We start from the raw sequence: 17,467 nt of genomic DNA on the forward strand, positions 1-17,467 counted from the left end.
AAACACGCGAAATAATAATAAGATGGAAGGATACTCATTTGCATTAACATATTTCGGTGATGACACCTGGTATCATGAAGTCTCAGGGGTTTCTTAACAGCCGACACTTTCTGCCAGATTATCCAGTTTAAATTGTCCAGAAGCAAGCCCTCATCACGTTAGCTCTTAGCTATATATTATAACTAGCAGGGCTATCCGGCGTTACCGAGACAAAAGTGTAATATATTTCTATTAAAAACTTCTATAACTTTCTACCTCATTTTACCCCTCTCTGTCCCTACCCAACCGATTCTCCTCTCTGGACACGTGTGCGCGCGCACGCACACACACACACACGCTCTTATAAATTACTCGAGGAATGAATCGGTGTAAGGGAAATAATTAATTGAAAAAAAAAATAGTTGCTTTTAGTTATTACATCAAATAGCAGAAAAACTGACCCTCCTCTCTTCCCCCAGTCAAATAATGAATATTTTTATTTTTCTAAATTTGATAGTATTCATTTGAGGTAAGTTTTAGCTGGGGACGGACACACACACACACACACACACACACACACACACACACACACACACACGCACGCACGCACGCACGCACGCACGCACGCACGCACGCACGCACGCACGCACACACACACACACACACACACACACACACACACACACACACACACACACACACACACACACACACATTTATTTATTCATTCTTTATTTTCTATTTATTTATTATATATTTATTTATTTATTTATTTTTATTTTCCTTTTTTATTTTTTATTATTTATTTATTATTTATTTTTATTTTCCTTTTAGTGTCGTTTAATAACTCTTGCTGACATTTTTTTTAAGTGATAACCTATACATTTCAGTTGACCTATATTATTTTGCCCTATATATATTTTCGCGCCTTTAACATTTCCTGTCTGGGTCGTTTTGACTTTCGTTTCCCTTTATTTTATATTTAACTTTATCATTTTTTTTTCTCTCTCCTTTTTTTTCTCTCTCTCCTTTTTCTTCCTAGATCTTTTTTATTTATAGTTATGTTTCGGAAGTAGAGTGAAAAGCACATCTTATTTTTCTTTTATTAATATTATTTTTTTTTCCTTGTACACATGTTTGTGAATTATTCCATGGATTTCTGCCTTTGGATTATTATGGACCATCTTCTTCCGATTACGGGATGTCTTTGGATTTTACTTGTACAAATGGAAATTCTTTTAACTTTATTGAAGTTTTACATTTGGATTTTACCATAACTGGATTTTTTATCTTCCACCAGACTATCCATTCATGTGCAATCACCTTTTTCTTTACCATATTCCCTCTGCTTAACTTATTTTGTTTTCAAGTAAGATCTTTGACTAACTTGTTGTTTCATCAAATACTTCTGCATGCAAAATCCGATCCCGCATTTTGCTAATTCCTACCCTTGGATGAGAAGGAGAGTATTTCTTCGAAACTCCGCGGATTAAGGACTATCCATTTATCTAGTGTTTCCTTTTCAGATTAAATATGTTTTTAACTCATTTCAAAGTGTTTTTTAACATATTTTATTAACCGTTTGCTCATATTATAAGCTCTATTTCCTATTTGGTTTTATCGAGCTTTTATGTCTGGCTGAGATAATTTTATAAATATTAATTCTTTAATATTTATAATTTACTTTAATTTTACCATCGTTGATCATTTTGGTAAATTCAATTGTAATTTTCATTATATATATATATATATATATATATATATATATATATATATATATATATATATATGTATACATATATATACATATATATATATATATATATATATATATATATATATATATATATGGTTAAGAAGTATTCTAAAGTGATCCTATGAGAGTGCATGAGTTCAATCTAATGAAATAACTGATATTCGATATCTTATAAGGACATTTCTATAATAAGCCACACAAGTAAGTCATCCATTTAGAAAAAGAAACTCAACAAAACAACAATAATCCAAATAATCCATTCTTATCTCATAAAGTCAAAAGCATAAAAGGGTTGGTTCAAAATTCGGGTAAGATTTCTGCTTACAACCAAAGGCAACCAAAGAAGGCCGAAGAGTGCAATGACTATTACGTGAAAATGACAATGGTCAAGATGAGGACAATAGTCTGAAATAAGTAAAAAATATAAATAATAAAAATGAGGAGTAGCGAAGAAAATAATAAAAATGAGGAGTAGCGAAGAAAATAATAAAAATGAGGAGTAGCGAAGAAAATAATAAAAATGAGGAGTAGCGAAGAAAATAATAAAAATGAGGAGTAGCGAAGAAAATAATAAAAATGAGGAGTAGCGAAGAAAATAATAAAAATGAGGAGTAGCGAAGAAAATAATAAAAATGAGGAGTAGCGAAGAAAATAATAAAAATGAGGAGTAGCGAAGAAAATAATAAAAATGAGGAGTAGCGAAGAAAATAATAAAAATGAGGAGTAGTTGAATAACAAAGAAAAGAAAATAGAGGAAATATATTTAAGTAAAATTCTTAGAATAAAGAAGAAACATGGTTCACAAAGTTAAAGGGAGAAATGGGACAATCACATAAAAGATGGAAAAGTTTGTAGATTAATAGTCAAGAGAGAAAGATTACACAGAACGAGGTAAACAAATATGTAGAAATAGAACAGAATTCCGCTTAATCTTCGACATCAAATATGTCATCTTCTAATTTGAGTTTCGTGTTTAATCTTGTTAACCATGTTCTACAGTGCAAATGTACTGATGTAACAGCGATCTCAGATGAAATCTGGTCTTTTACTGAATTATGCAAGAGGAGGGAAGATGCTTTGCTTACAGCATTAACAAATCACAGCGTTTTGTCTAAGATGATTCCGAAAATACATTATTGCATAATCCAGAAAATGGCCGATATATTTACGGCATATTCACCTTCAATAACACATTTCTTTTTTTCTTTTTTTTTTTTTTAAGTTAAAATCGCTCCGGACAAGGCGTGAAGTCACTTAATGTAAGAAGCTAACAAGAACGAAAGATGTTTATAACAAAGACAAGATTAAAAGTAGGGGCGAAACAGTCGGCAGGAAGAGCGTTCCACAGACTTGCAGTTCTTGAAAAGAAGCTACTGGAATAGAAAGCTACATTAACATTGAGGTATAAAAATAGCGAATTGATGGAGATTACTAGAACAACAAGTCAAACGATCCGGAACGAAGTGGGAAATAGATCAGACTATTCTGCAGAACGCATACCATAATAATATTTATAGAAAAGACTGGGACTAACACCATCACGCCAGAGAGAGAGAGAGAGAGAGAGAGAGAGAGAGAGAGAGAGAGAGAGAGAGAGAGAGAGAGAGTAGGGCCAATTAAATTGCAGCTACGTTTCTGCATCTTATCCAGAGTTCTAAAATGGGATAGAGATTCACTATGAGATTCTATGAGTTTACAGCATGAACATTTTGTATCCAAGAGCTTTGACGTGATCCTTTATGTACTTTTAAGATTAAAAAGTATAAAAACTGAAATGATTCGGTAAATGTGTAGTTTAGCGGCGTAAACTATTTGACAAACAATTTATAAAACCTATTTATTTTTATATAAAACATTATTAAACCCAAAGACCGAAATAAAACCAGAAAAAAAATTCATTTTTATTATTTTTTTCATCATTTTTTATTAGACTAAATGTAGGACATTTGAGACCGCTTTTAAAATTTGTCCTTTCTAAGGTTTGACAAATTGGCCTTTTTAAGGCCAAATTTGGCTTTTTTACGCTCATGATTACAAAAAATATGGCGGCAAAAAACATAGTTCATGAACGAGCGTAAAAAAGACCAAATTTGGTCTTAAAAGGCCAATCTGTCAAACCTTAGAAAGGGCAAATTTTAAAAACAATATGGTGGCCTCGATTATTGTACATTTAGTCTAATAAAAAAACCATGAAAAAATAATAAAAATGAAATTTTTTCTGGTTTTATTTCAGCCTTTGGGTCTAATAGTGTATTTTATATAAAAATAAATAGTTTTTATAATTTTTGTCTATCAAATAATTTACATCGCTAAACTACACATTTGCCAATGATTTCATCTTTTTTATTTATTTATTTATTATTTTTTTTGCAGAAGTTCTCTGAAGACTCAAAACATTTTTGTTTAATTTTTTGCTGTTTGACATTTTTTCAAAACATTTTCGTTTGTGTACATTTTCATCGTCACAAATTCCCTTTTTCAAAACAAAACAAAGACAAAAAAATAAAACAAAAACGATCATTCAATATGATTGTTAGATTTTTTTATTTTTAAATATACGAACAAGTCACCACTTCATATAATTTGGATGTTTCGGACTGCTGCTCTCATCGTATTATTTTCACAACGTTTCAATCGATGTAACCTACGACCTTGTTCAGATGCATCTTGTAAAACTCGGGAATCTTTTTCTCGAACTTGGGAATCTGCACGGAATTTTGAACGGAACTCTTTATTTAATTCACAGGGATAATATGCTTTCGTACCGTCAGACCTAAGTAATTCGCAATGGTATTTTGGGTGTTACCTGCACTACAACATACAACTGAATTTTATCAACTACTTTATCTACTACATCATGAGTTCATGCAGGGTTTTTTTCTCTCCCATTATCACGTTACTTATATTCCTAATATTAAAATCTGCAGGACAAAATACTACGTTCTCTTAAATTAAATCTTTATGAATAGTCTTTGTTTTCTTATTACATATTGAATTGCAGTGTACTTTAGAATAATCTTAAAATGACAAGTTTGAAAGGGGAATTTTGAACGCTCAAAGCGTAGACAACCAGAAAAGTCTCGTTTTTATCCAAAATGAACAAATCAAACATCTTGATACTCAACCCCTTATCCAAGTTAATCTCTATAAATCTTCCTTTATCACAGTAGCCTTTTATGCTTCAGTGGCAATATTCCTTGATTGGGGTGAATAAAAGTGTTTAAAAAAAAATGGAAGTCCACGAGGGAAAGTCGTAAGTGATGATTCCCACACTATCTACATGAACAGAATTCGGAGTCTTCAATAACTTAAACTGATACAGTGTTTATGCCTCCCAAAACCTAAGCCTTGATCCACATACTGGAAGGTGGTAACAGAGTTTAGAAGTAGGAATGATACATATCCTGAAATAAGATGTGACGGCATCAATATATTAGAAAGGTAAAAATAAACTGATCCCAATGCAACCGACTTTTTTGGCAGCATTTTCAAACATTCTCTCTGGTGCTAGCAGATCAGGTTGTCTGAAGATACTGGCTTCCTAATTTAAAATGCACCAAACATTAATGTTGTTGTTTTTCCCCCCTTTCTCTTTACACAACTCAGTCATGTCCTTCGAAGTCAAAAACAAAAACAATTTTCCTTCACAAAACTACCAAACCAAACATTATGAATAAATATTTGAAAGCATAAAGAACTTGAACCATAATTGTTTTTTTTCAAAATAACTTGATGCGATGCGACATTAAATAACATGGAAAGTGTTTATATGTCATAAAACAAAACAACCAATTCGAACATTCTTAATGGTCTTTTCAAATATTTTTCGATTGACAATGAAATAAACCTTTTTCCTTGAATGAAAAAAAAACAAAAACAAAAAAAAAAACTTAAAATCATGTTGATTTTTACCCTCTTCGCTCCCTTTTCTTTCTTTATTCAACAATATGTCTTCCTAATGCCGGATAAATACAGCTAGTATATCATAAACCAAATAAACCCGATCCAAGTATATATTTCTTACACAAATTTAATTATGAAATGAAAGCAACATAAAATTTTCTATTTAATGTGTGAACTAAAGAAAACAATAATAACTAGCAGGACCCGTGGAAATTCCACGGATTGAGAAATATTTTTAATCGACGAATATGTTTTGATAAAGCTGATATTTTTCTGGATAGAGCAAAGAATTAGATTTTTGGGGGGACAGAAAAAACAGTAACACACGGCAAGTATGAGTTTTTCTATGAAAATAGTGTCCATTGTATTTTAAATATAGGACTGACCAAAATGAGATAAATTAATAAGTATATAAAATACTCAGAAAGTAATATTGTGCTACATAGTTTAATATAAATAATAACATCACATTGTAAGAGACAATTTTTAATTTACCCCTTCAGTCCAGTATCTCTTGGTAGACAATGTTCTTCTTTTTTTACCCCGTTTCTTTCGAATGTTCCCAATATTTACATAATGCTCTGCTGACTTCTTTCTTTGTACGTCTAAACTACTATGATCTCTTTTCTCACACCATTATAACAATGATTATATATTATTGCAATGATATTTAAAAACAAGGCTACATCAAAGGAGGATCACTCTCATATTCTTGTTCAGGGTTGCTATATTATCCCTTTTAAAGCAAAATTTAATTAATTTGCTCTTTTTGGAAGCAGTTTAGCCTTTAAAAATTGTATTTAGAATTTTTCAAATCGTAACGTACCGACTAACTAAGAAAGGAGCAAGCAGAATATTATATAGATTGTTACAAAACAAAATGTTAGTTTAACTCGCTTCCTTCGATTTTAATATTTAGTCCTGATCGATTTTTCACAACCTTCACTAGCCAGTTTTCACTTCCATACATCATTACACCTGCACACACATGCTTAGTAGACTCTTTCCTAATAGTCAACAATGACACACAAACTAACTGAGCAAGGAACAAGCAAAATATTATATATATGAAATAACCAGCACTTACCTTGCTTAAGTTCAGTTTCACAATAATATCCAGAGTAACTGAGCGGACATTGGCACCAATAACCATTTTGGGTCCGTTCGCATGTTCCAGAGTTATGACACTTCATGCTGTCGTCACAGAATAATGGTTCTGGGGAATAAACAAATACGAGGCACTAAATTGTTGCCGAATATAGGTAGCAAAGAAAGGGTATATATATATAATATAGGTAGCAAAGAAAGGGTATATATATATATATATATATATATATATATATATATATATATATATATATATTTATATATATATATATATATATATATATATATATATATATAGAGAGAGAGAGAGAGAGGGGGGGGTGATAGGTCATTATAATAATTATATATTTATGGTGTTATAAAACCATGTCTTTGTGCAAAACTAATCTAAATCAATCAAGAAAATCTCAGTCACAAAATAATTTTTATTTAATCACAGACGAACATCAAAATATTACAAAATAATCAAAAAATCGTACAAAAGGTTACCAAAAAGGCTATCAGATCGAAATAGTATTGCATCTGCCAAATCAATATTTGATTATTATGTCTGGCCACCAACTTTTTTTGTTTTTTTTTTTCAATGGAAATCGTTCCCGAAAAGGCATGAAGACACTTGATGTAAAGAGCTTAAAGAAAATGCTACTTCAAGGTCAAAATCTTGCCAACAATAAGTGAATACATTCTGACCCAGAAAACAGCAATTCTTCCCTCTTTGTCGGAATATCGCTTATGGAATGTGAGGACTAAAGGACAAAATAAGAGAAGTGAGAGTCATGAGCTTGCCGAAAGTAAACTCAAGGTCAACTTTCTACTCTCCTTATTAATTTCTAATTACAGAATTTTAAAATCCATGTTAGTCTAGTCTTATCCTGTACGCCTAGATAAGAGGTAATTCTATTAAAAAAAGAATGACCTTAGCTCCAAAATATTGTCAAATCTTGAAAAAAAAAAGTAATAATAAACTGTCTAATCTAAACGAAGTTGACAAGCTTTTTCTGGCGGCATAAGATTTCATGTCAAGCCATATTTCATCAAAATATCAAGCCATGAGACCGATAGTACAAACAAAAAATGGATTCTTACATTTTTTTAAAGATATTTGCAAATTAATTTATTGACTTTTATCTAAATTCTTATTAGTTACTAGTAGCTGTTGCTACCCGGTATTTCCCGGGATTGAATCATGTATTCATTTATATCGTATGAATCAGATGATTCTATTGTTGACATTGATTTCCCCGATATTTTTCTCGTCAGAATTCTTTCTTGAAAGACATCAATTACTTATGAGAGAGACAACGTGAAGGTTGCCAACATCCTAAGTGAAAGGGAATTTTTGTGGAACGAACTGGATTTGAACTCGGAATATTCAGGTCGTCAGTCTAAATCACTAACCACTGTCACCTCCTAGATATTAATGGATTGTCCAAAACATAGAAAAGGAGAAAATAGAAAAGGTGGATAATGAGAGCTGAGATCAAAAACAGAACCTAAAGATATTCAGTTTGATTGTCTACCGTATGAACTACATACAGCAATTTTCTTACATGATAAACATGTCTTAATAAATGTAATAATGGCGCTGCTGTTTCTATTGTTTTGCCGGCCATTATTGAAATATTTCACCAGTGTAAAATAATTCTGAGTAGGACACAATTTTATTTGACAGAAATCGAATGACTTTTGCAGTCTTTCTCTACACTATTATAATTTCATGATAGATGCTCGACTGAGCTCCAATTTCTGATTCTTTTCTGTGAAACATTCATATCAAAAACTTGTCTAGTTAAGATCAAAGTGTAGTATCTGTTCTTCAGATGCTGCACTTCTATTTCTTGTTCTCTTTCGGTGGAGGAGACAATTTTTATTTTTGTACCTTTTCTCCACGTTAAAAAACGACCCTGGTGTCTAACTCTGTCCCGTGGGGAGGCATAGTAAATAGGTACAACCATTGTAAGTAATTTTCCTAAGAGGCCTAGAAAGGTATTATCCGCTTGAAACTTAAAATATAATCTATTTTTTGGGGGTGCGGTGTGGGAGGAAACAATGGAAGTGGTCCTGAATCTACAAGTGCCTTCCTTACGTAAATGAGTTATAGGTACCGAATCTCCTTTAAAACGTTCTATGAATATTTTAACGATAAATGCTCTGATGAGCTACAAGCCCTAGTACCCCCTCGACGTAAATACCCCTGACAAACTCGACAAGCAGCTAAATTCCACTCCTACACAGTAGAAATCCCTAGATGTGAGGAAGCCTTCTACTACAATAGTTTCTTCCCCAGAACTGCTAGACTTTGAAACTCCCTTCCGATATTCTGCTTCCCCAACTGTACTGACATGCAGAAGTTCAAGTGTAATGTGAACAGACGTCTTGCTACTCATCTCCATTCATAATATCCCTGCAACTTATGTCTCCAATAGTAGCCCCCTACTTCAAAGTGGCACTGTGCCTTGTTTGGGGTGAAAATTGAATTTAAAAAAAAATTTTTTTTAATGAAATTGATATCATACGTACAAAATTCTCTGTGAAAAATAACATAAGTAGTCCCTTTATTTAATCCACGGGGGTAGCATGATCTTGTTCCATCATCCATGAATCTGTACTTTATCCTCTATGTGGCAAATATATATGGCCACCTACCTCTAAGTAACTCATCGAGATAGGACACCCTTAAAACTTCAAATAGGTAGATCCGATTTTAATGAAATTCAAACTATGTATACGAAACACTAATTCAGAAAGCTTTCCTGACATTTCAACTTCTTCCAACTATATTAGATGGCGAAATGGAAAGAGAGGGTACAGTAAAGACAAAGAAAGTAATATGGTATTATGAGCATAGTGAAAAAGTGCATAGTTATCTTCATTCAATCCCGGGCAACGTCGGGTCTAACTGCGAGTAATACATAAAATTAATCATTGCACTTTTTTAAAAATCAAATTAAAAAATAAATTATCTAAAAACTTAATTATTATCCTATGATTTTGCTGTTAAAGTTTTAATAAAGAAAGCATAAGAATTTATATATAATGTTAAATTGAATTTAAAAATATAAATCTTAATGGTGCAATATTTTAAGTTATAAATTTATTATATTTTTTACTAGAATATCTTGTCTTTTTCTTTTCCAGTTTTAACAACTAGTCCTTTTACTTTTCTAAGCTTGATCTTAACCATATTACTTTTCATGCTCACATTTTTCTATGTAATATAAGATATGTACAGCTCCGAGTTCTTGCCAACAGTAAGGAAGGCAATGCAATGTTGGCTATTATGGAAAACAAAATACGCCAATCGAGTGCAAAATGAGGAAATGGCAGCTCAGATGGTTTGGATTTGTGCTGAGGGCTGACGACAAAACTTGCTTTTAAATTATAAGTTATTGAAAAGCAATCAAGAAGAGGGCCGATGATAAGATGGGCAGACGCTCTGCATAATGATCTCTATAAAACTGGCCTTCATTAAGAGGAACACTGTGATCATGCCAAGTTGTGACAAAAATGCATTATTGTAGAGCCTGCTATAACTTGGAAGAATGTAAGGTGTTAAAAATGATAAGTTCTTTTGTTGTCAGTAAACTGAAATCTAGAATAAAAAGACGGTTTTTATAAGATGATGCTACTTTGAGAAATGTCTTGGTAGAAGAATGGAGAGTTTATAAAGTTTGGAGGCTAGTCACATTGTTTAAATGCAACCCAACTTCATGAAACAAATGGAACAAATAGTCTTGATATCATTTAGAATTGCGTCCAAATAAGCCTTGCCTGGTGCATTAATGAAAGACGGGTGCACCACTGAGACAAGAAGTTTGGATGGGTGCATTATTTCAGCTTCTTTCTATTTTCTTATCGTTTTGGTTTTGCTGGGGATGAGGCATGCTACCCGATGCCAGCCATTCACCTGCTGTTTCAAAGATTCCAACTGAGAAATCTTTTAAACAGTTGGAGAAAACATTTTCGAATCATAATAAAATTAATCTATACGTAACAAAACGTTTCAAAATTGAAATTGTCAAGTAAGTAATCCCTTTTATTCAAATCTGGTTTAAGCAAGATAAAAGAAAAGAAAAATATGAAGACTTTGTATGTATCACTATAATTCCCTAAGTGCTAAGGACCTCTACATGACTTCATTTATTTTATATAGAATTTTGATAGGGAAAACATCAGGAAGATACATTTACTGTCTTTTTTTTTTTTTTTGCTTATCAATTTTGTTTTCTTACATTTAATATTTGTTTTATTATACATGAGCACTCACAATATATATCTTCTTCTATACTCTTATAAATCTGTGTTTTTTTTTTGTGTCTATTGATATTCATATTAAAAACTAATTTTTCTATTTATGGTATTAATTTGCTTCTCCACAAAAGCAAATTAGGCATGAGGCCGTTTTTTAGTGTGAAGAGGGGGAATGGAAGGGGGAACAACTCCCCTGAGAGGAGGGGAAGGGGAGCTGGTAGTGAGAGCCTTTTGGTATATAGGGTTGCCCCTACATGGACCAAAAACTGATTGCCACAAGGGCAATGGTCTTTGGTTGAAGTCCAAAACCAGAAAAAAGGCGGACCTTTTTTCTATTTATTTAAAAAGAAAATACAACTTTGTTATATATGGGTCGTGAAATTGCATTCACTAGCAAAAGATCTAGCTAATTTGCATATTCTTTTAAACATTCATTTTAATTAATTCATTATTAGTTTTTTCGGTTTTCTTATGGGATGATCATCTTTAATTAACTATTACGTGTAATTATATTCATGCAGATATTCTACAGGATTTATACTTGTGTAATATTTGCGGAAAAAAGTTATAGTAAACACAAATATATTTTTGTATAAAAAATTTTGCCAACCAAACTCCTCCTACAGTTTTTGGTCTACAATCATAAAACTTCATATGTAAGGTATTTGAATCTATGTGAAACTATATTTTAACTCAGGAAAAACGGTACAAAAGTGTGAAAATTAAAAAAAAAAAATGAAATTTGTCAGGTGAAGGTCGACCAACGGTATTATGAATATGCATGTACAGCGTAGTAGCTATTGGTTCATGTTTTAATTTTTAGTCTTGAAGCAAACGCCTTCATAGCTCAGTCATTAACAGCAGAGGAAATAATAAATCGCAAACTAAACGTTTTGGTTTTGATTCTCGGTGGTGGTTGGTGCACAAGCCATTTCTTTTTAACTTTAAATCATCTATAATATAAATCTCACCTGTCTGTTTATGTATGTTTCTATGTCTACCTTACTTTCAACAGAGGCAACGGATTTTCACGAGATTGGTATCGTTTTGAAGCTCGAACCTTCAGACGACAAATATTTAAAAAATTGGTTGAAAACATTAATTCCATCACCCTCAGCTGGGCACTATTTACAGGGAGGGGTCCCTTTTTTCGCCGATATTTTCAAAAGTCATCCCCTCTTTTCGATTTATTAGTCTTAATTTAAACATTCGTCACTTCTGGTTTTGCGATGGGCGCAACAGCAAAGACGTCACATTTTTTTTCACATTCTTTTCCTTCGAGCCTGCCTGCCTACTACAACTTTTTTTTTGGCTCAACACACACCTCCAAACACCCAGGCAACACCGGGCACCCACCCTAGTCAATAATATAAAGAGAAAAAATCTGTTTAAATGTATGTATGTTTGTTTGTATGTTTCGCAAAAACATTCAACAGAGGCGAAGGATTTTTATGAAATCTGTATCAATTTGAAGTTCGACCATTCAGACGACAAATATAAAAAAATTGTCCAAAAACATTCTTTCGCCCTCAACTGGGCACTTTTCTACAGGAAGGGTCGATTTTTTTGCTAACATTTTTTGCAAGTCATTAAACCCTTGCGTTCACGACGTCTCTTAAAAGGCGTTATTTCGACCGCCTCTGGCGTCACAACGACGGTAGGCACATTGTTTTTTTTTTTTTCACCTCTTTTTCCTCTGGCGCATTATGGATTCGAGCCTGGTTACTATTTCTATTTTTTTTTTTTTTTTATATATACTCTCAATTTTCCTTTTTGTTTTTTTTTTTTGCTCAACCAACACCCTTACACACACCTCCACTTTCTTTTTCGCCTTCATGTCACAGGTTCGAGCCTGCCTACTACCAGTTTTTTTTTTTTTTTTTTTTACTCAACACACACCTCTAAACACCCGGGCAATGCCGGGCACCCAGGCTAGTCTATAATATAAATGGCAAAAATCTGTTTAAATATATGTATGTATATTTGTATATCTGCCTAAAACTTTCAACACAATATCGGTATCGTTTTGAAGCTCGACCCTTCAGACAGCAAATATCGAACAATTGGCCAAAAACATTAATTCCTTGACCCTCAACTGGGTGCTTTTTTACAGGGAGGGGTAGCAAAAAATCGTTCCTTCATGACAACTTAGCCAAAAATGAATGCGCAAAAAACGTTCTTTCTTGAATTAGTTTAAATGTAAAAAGAACTCACGCGATCATAGACCAGTCATTATAGTGGCAGCGTCGTTATCTTAAGATTGCACGTTCAAGCTGAGATATCAGATATATATATATTTTTTTCGATTTTTAAAGTTTTAATGTTGAAACAGGATTATTTATGCCATTTTTATGTTCGTTTTTTTTCATCACGTTCGCTGTCTTTTTTTTGTTTTTGTTTTTCCGTTTTTTTTAAGAAGTTTTTAACATTTAAACATGGTTATGTATGCCCTTTCTTTTTCGTTCGCTTATTCCTTATTTGCACCACATTCACTGTTTTTGTTTTTGTTTTTCTGATTAAAAAAAGTTATAATATTTAAACATGGTTATTACGTTAACTTATTCTTTATTTTCTATTTTGTTTTGATTTACCCCCCACACCTCACCACATCCGGGCAATGCCGCATACCCCCGCTAGTTACTATGTATTGGGTCCAATATAATATAATAATAAATACGAAATCTGCATTAATCAAAATATCGTATTCAAGTGTATTTTATGACCAGACAATACCAGGCACCCTGCTAGTATATATATATATATATATATATATATATATATATATATATATATATATATATATATATATATATATGGGCCGGAGGTTAGAACTGTCGGCTATCAACGCGATGGTTGTAGGTACAATCCCCAACTAAGGAAAGGTGCTAGTCTAGCCGCACTGATGAGTTGTGATCAAGCCAGGATCGAAACTTGACCAGCTAGGTGACAGTAGGTGTTCTAGCTGTTACACTAATTTGGCTGTTGCTAAGTAGGTAGGTGAAATTACAATGACCAGTACACACACACACACACACACACACACACACACACACACACACACACACACACACACACACACACACACACACACACACACACAAACAAACAGATATGAGAATACAAATTGAAGACTGTAAATCATATTTTACATGAATTGATTGTTCGACAGAGTACTGAAATAAGATATATGGAAATTTCCTTAATTCATAGAGTTTCAAAGAAATGTGTTCTCATCAGAGGAAAGATATCAAAAAATGTATATTATAGCAAAGCATTGATCTTTTTTATTTGGTTGTGATTATTATATAAATATTAATATTTATATTTGCTTTAAGTTTAAAGAAGCTTTTGGCTTATAAACTTAATCTTTACTGATTGTTTACATATATATGTATATACTAGCAAAAGTACCCGTCGTTGACTGGGTTCAAAAACAGCCTACAGAAAATGGACTCTGATTTATGAAAGTATGATAGGTTATGAAAAGGAAGGGTTGTAATGAGATAGCTTCGAATTTGGGGGTATCAAAACCAAAGCAAAATATGATGAAAGTAAAAATAAAATAGATAAACTCCATAATTTATTATACCATACTTGTTCACACTGAAACACTTATCACAATATTCTGTGGATCTATATTAAAACACCTTGTTAAACTTTGTGACATATTTCCATTCTATGTTGGTCAGGCGCGAACGAACACCCCATAATTTTATTATACCATATTTCTTCAAACTGAAACATAATTATCAAAGTATACTTACGCAGATAGATATGAAAAGTCTTTATTAAAGTTTGTGCCTATATCCATTCTATGGAGGCCAGGAGCGAACGCAGACCCCACAATTTTATTATACCATCCCTATTTAAGTTGAAACATACTTATCAAAGTATTCTTATGTACATCTATATCAAAAACACTTGTAAACGTTTTTTTTTTAATTTTTTAATTTTTTATTTCGATACTTTGTGAACCAGGCGCGAACACAGACCCCACAATTTTAATGAACCACCGTTCTGCCTGGTCAAACATACCCATTCCTGTGTCTCGATACATCTTCTATCATTATATGTAATAAGTTTTCTATAATAATCAACCATATAGGAGCCTATTCGTGACCACACACACACACACACACACACACACGTTCAGCTTTATATTATATATATATATATATATATATATATATATATATATATATATATATATATATGAGCAAACAGTTAATGAAATATGTTAAAAAACACTTTGAAATGAGTTAAAAACATATTTAATCTGAAAAGGTAAGATCTTTGACTTATTTGTTATTTCATCAAATACTTCTGCATGCAAAATCCGATCCCGCATTTTGCTAATTCCTACCCTCTGATGAGAAGGAGAGTATTTCTTCGAAACTCCGTGGATTAAGGACTATCCATTTATCTAGTGTTTCCTTTTCAGATTAAATATGTTTTTAACTCATTTCAAAGTGTTTTTTAACATATTTCATTAACTGTTTGCTCATATTATAAGCTCTATTTCCTATTTGGTATTATCGAGCTTTTATATCTGGCTGAGATAATTTTATAAATATTAATTCTTTAATATTTATAATTTACTTTAATTTTACCATCTTGGATCATTTTGGTAAATTCAATTGTAATTTTTATTTTATATATATATATATATATATATATATATATATATATATATATATATATATATATATATATATATATATAGCTTCATGTCTCTACATAAAATGTTATGAGGAGATATATTTTGTGGATCAATATTCAGTATTTACTTCAACAGTGCTCAATACATGAGTAGAGCTAAGTAGTAAGAAGTGAAGCCTGACCAACGCATTAGGTGAAAATAAAAATGAACATATATATATATATATATATATATATATATATATATATATATATATATATATATATATACTCTCCCATCAAATCCCGATGTATGTTGTTTAGACAACTAAGCCGTCCAAAATTCATACAAATGATTTGTTTATAGTGGTGAAGGTTTTGTGTAGAACCATCCATATTTTTTTGGAATCACTGATAAACTCAAATGATTGTTACAGACAAAGCAGACAGCAGACCTTAGATTTTTAATCAGAGTTGTCCTAAAGGCATGTCTTAACAAAGACTGAAAGGTGTATCTCTCGCAGTGATTTTAAATGTCCCTTTCCCGATACTAAGGTGGAAATTTATATACTCTGGCGCAATACATACAGCGCCTAATATTCCCAGGTGATTACCAATTTCCCATTTGGTACTTGCTAAGCTCCTCGTTGCTTAACTTCGGTGATCTAACAAGAACGTCAACGTCATTATGCTGCGTTTGTATATATATATATATATATATATATATATATATATATATATATATATATATCTATAAAAACAGAGATGTGTGTGCCACAGACGATTTCTGATTGGTTAATCCAATAATCACATCTCCTAAAAAACTATGGTTCGTACGCTCTTAACTTTACCATTTATTGTCCATCTTGGAAGGGTTTAATTTTTTCCTAACTTGTTATTTAAAAATTACAAAAATACGAAACTTACACAATCTTACAATCCAACCTCCGACATCCGCCATTCTGGTGCTAGCCGCACACACGTACACACAACACCAAAACAATGTTTTGAAAATCTAGCAAAAATTAATTTTCCTGAAATTTTTCAATATTTAAAAATAAATTATGCCGGCTGATAAAATTTTAAAACTTTTTTTTAAAGCTAGAAAGATAAAATTTAAAAATACTTATTTATATATATATATATATATATATATATATATATATATATATATATATATATATATATATATATATATATATATGAAACTAAACTAAAAAAAAAAAAAACGCGCGTTCACTCGTGGTCTTTTCATTTCGGGTTTGTATTACTGATTCGAAAAAGTTGTCAAAAAACAAATATATAACAAATAAATGTTATCAAAGGAAAGATAAGTTACTTTTCTACCAAACTGGATATATTTTTCGTGTTTTTATTCAATGTAACATATTTATTCAGCTCGAAAAACGGGTTTGTATTACTGTACACATAGATTCGAAAAAGTTGATAAGATACGAAACAATATGCATAATATAAACACAGCACGAAAACAAACGTTTTCATCCATTCTCAGCACATGCGCACGCACGCGCGCACACACACACACACTGGCGTTAGCCGCACACATGTACACACAACAAGAAATCAAACGCTATTTGTACTACTATAATTTCCAGCACATGCGCACACACGCACACACACTCACATCCACTACCGTCCTTGGCTACGTCACGTTGTTATGGCAACACGATAAACACAAAATTTGATTTTCTTCATTTCTACGCAAATATTACACAAATATAAATCATATAGAATATCTGTATGAATATAATTACACGTAATAGTTAAATAAAGATGATCATCGTATAAGAGAACCGAAAACAAACACTAATA

At 31.9% G+C, this 17,467-nt stretch overlaps 1 protein-coding gene across 1 annotated transcript in view; it reads right to left on the bottom strand.

Annotated features, from left to right (window-relative positions):
- The window catches only part of LOC145249753 (sushi, von Willebrand factor type A, EGF and pentraxin domain-containing protein 1-like), a 352,081-nt gene that overhangs the window by 59,260 nt on the left and 275,354 nt on the right, over positions 1-17,467 (bottom strand). Inside the window, exon 25 of the mRNA XM_080111697.1 lies at positions 6,726-6,854. Coding sequence (XP_079967823.1) covers positions 6,726-6,854 — 129 coding nt within the window. The remainder of the gene's footprint in view (positions 1-6,725; positions 6,855-17,467) is intronic.

The sequence above is a fragment of the Euprymna scolopes genome, chromosome 1 (genome assembly GCF_053919585.1).
Source record: "Euprymna scolopes isolate OS-2025 chromosome 1, ASM5391958v1, whole genome shotgun sequence".
In the NCBI taxonomy this organism is placed as follows: domain Eukaryota; kingdom Metazoa; phylum Mollusca; class Cephalopoda; order Sepiida; family Sepiolidae; genus Euprymna; species Euprymna scolopes.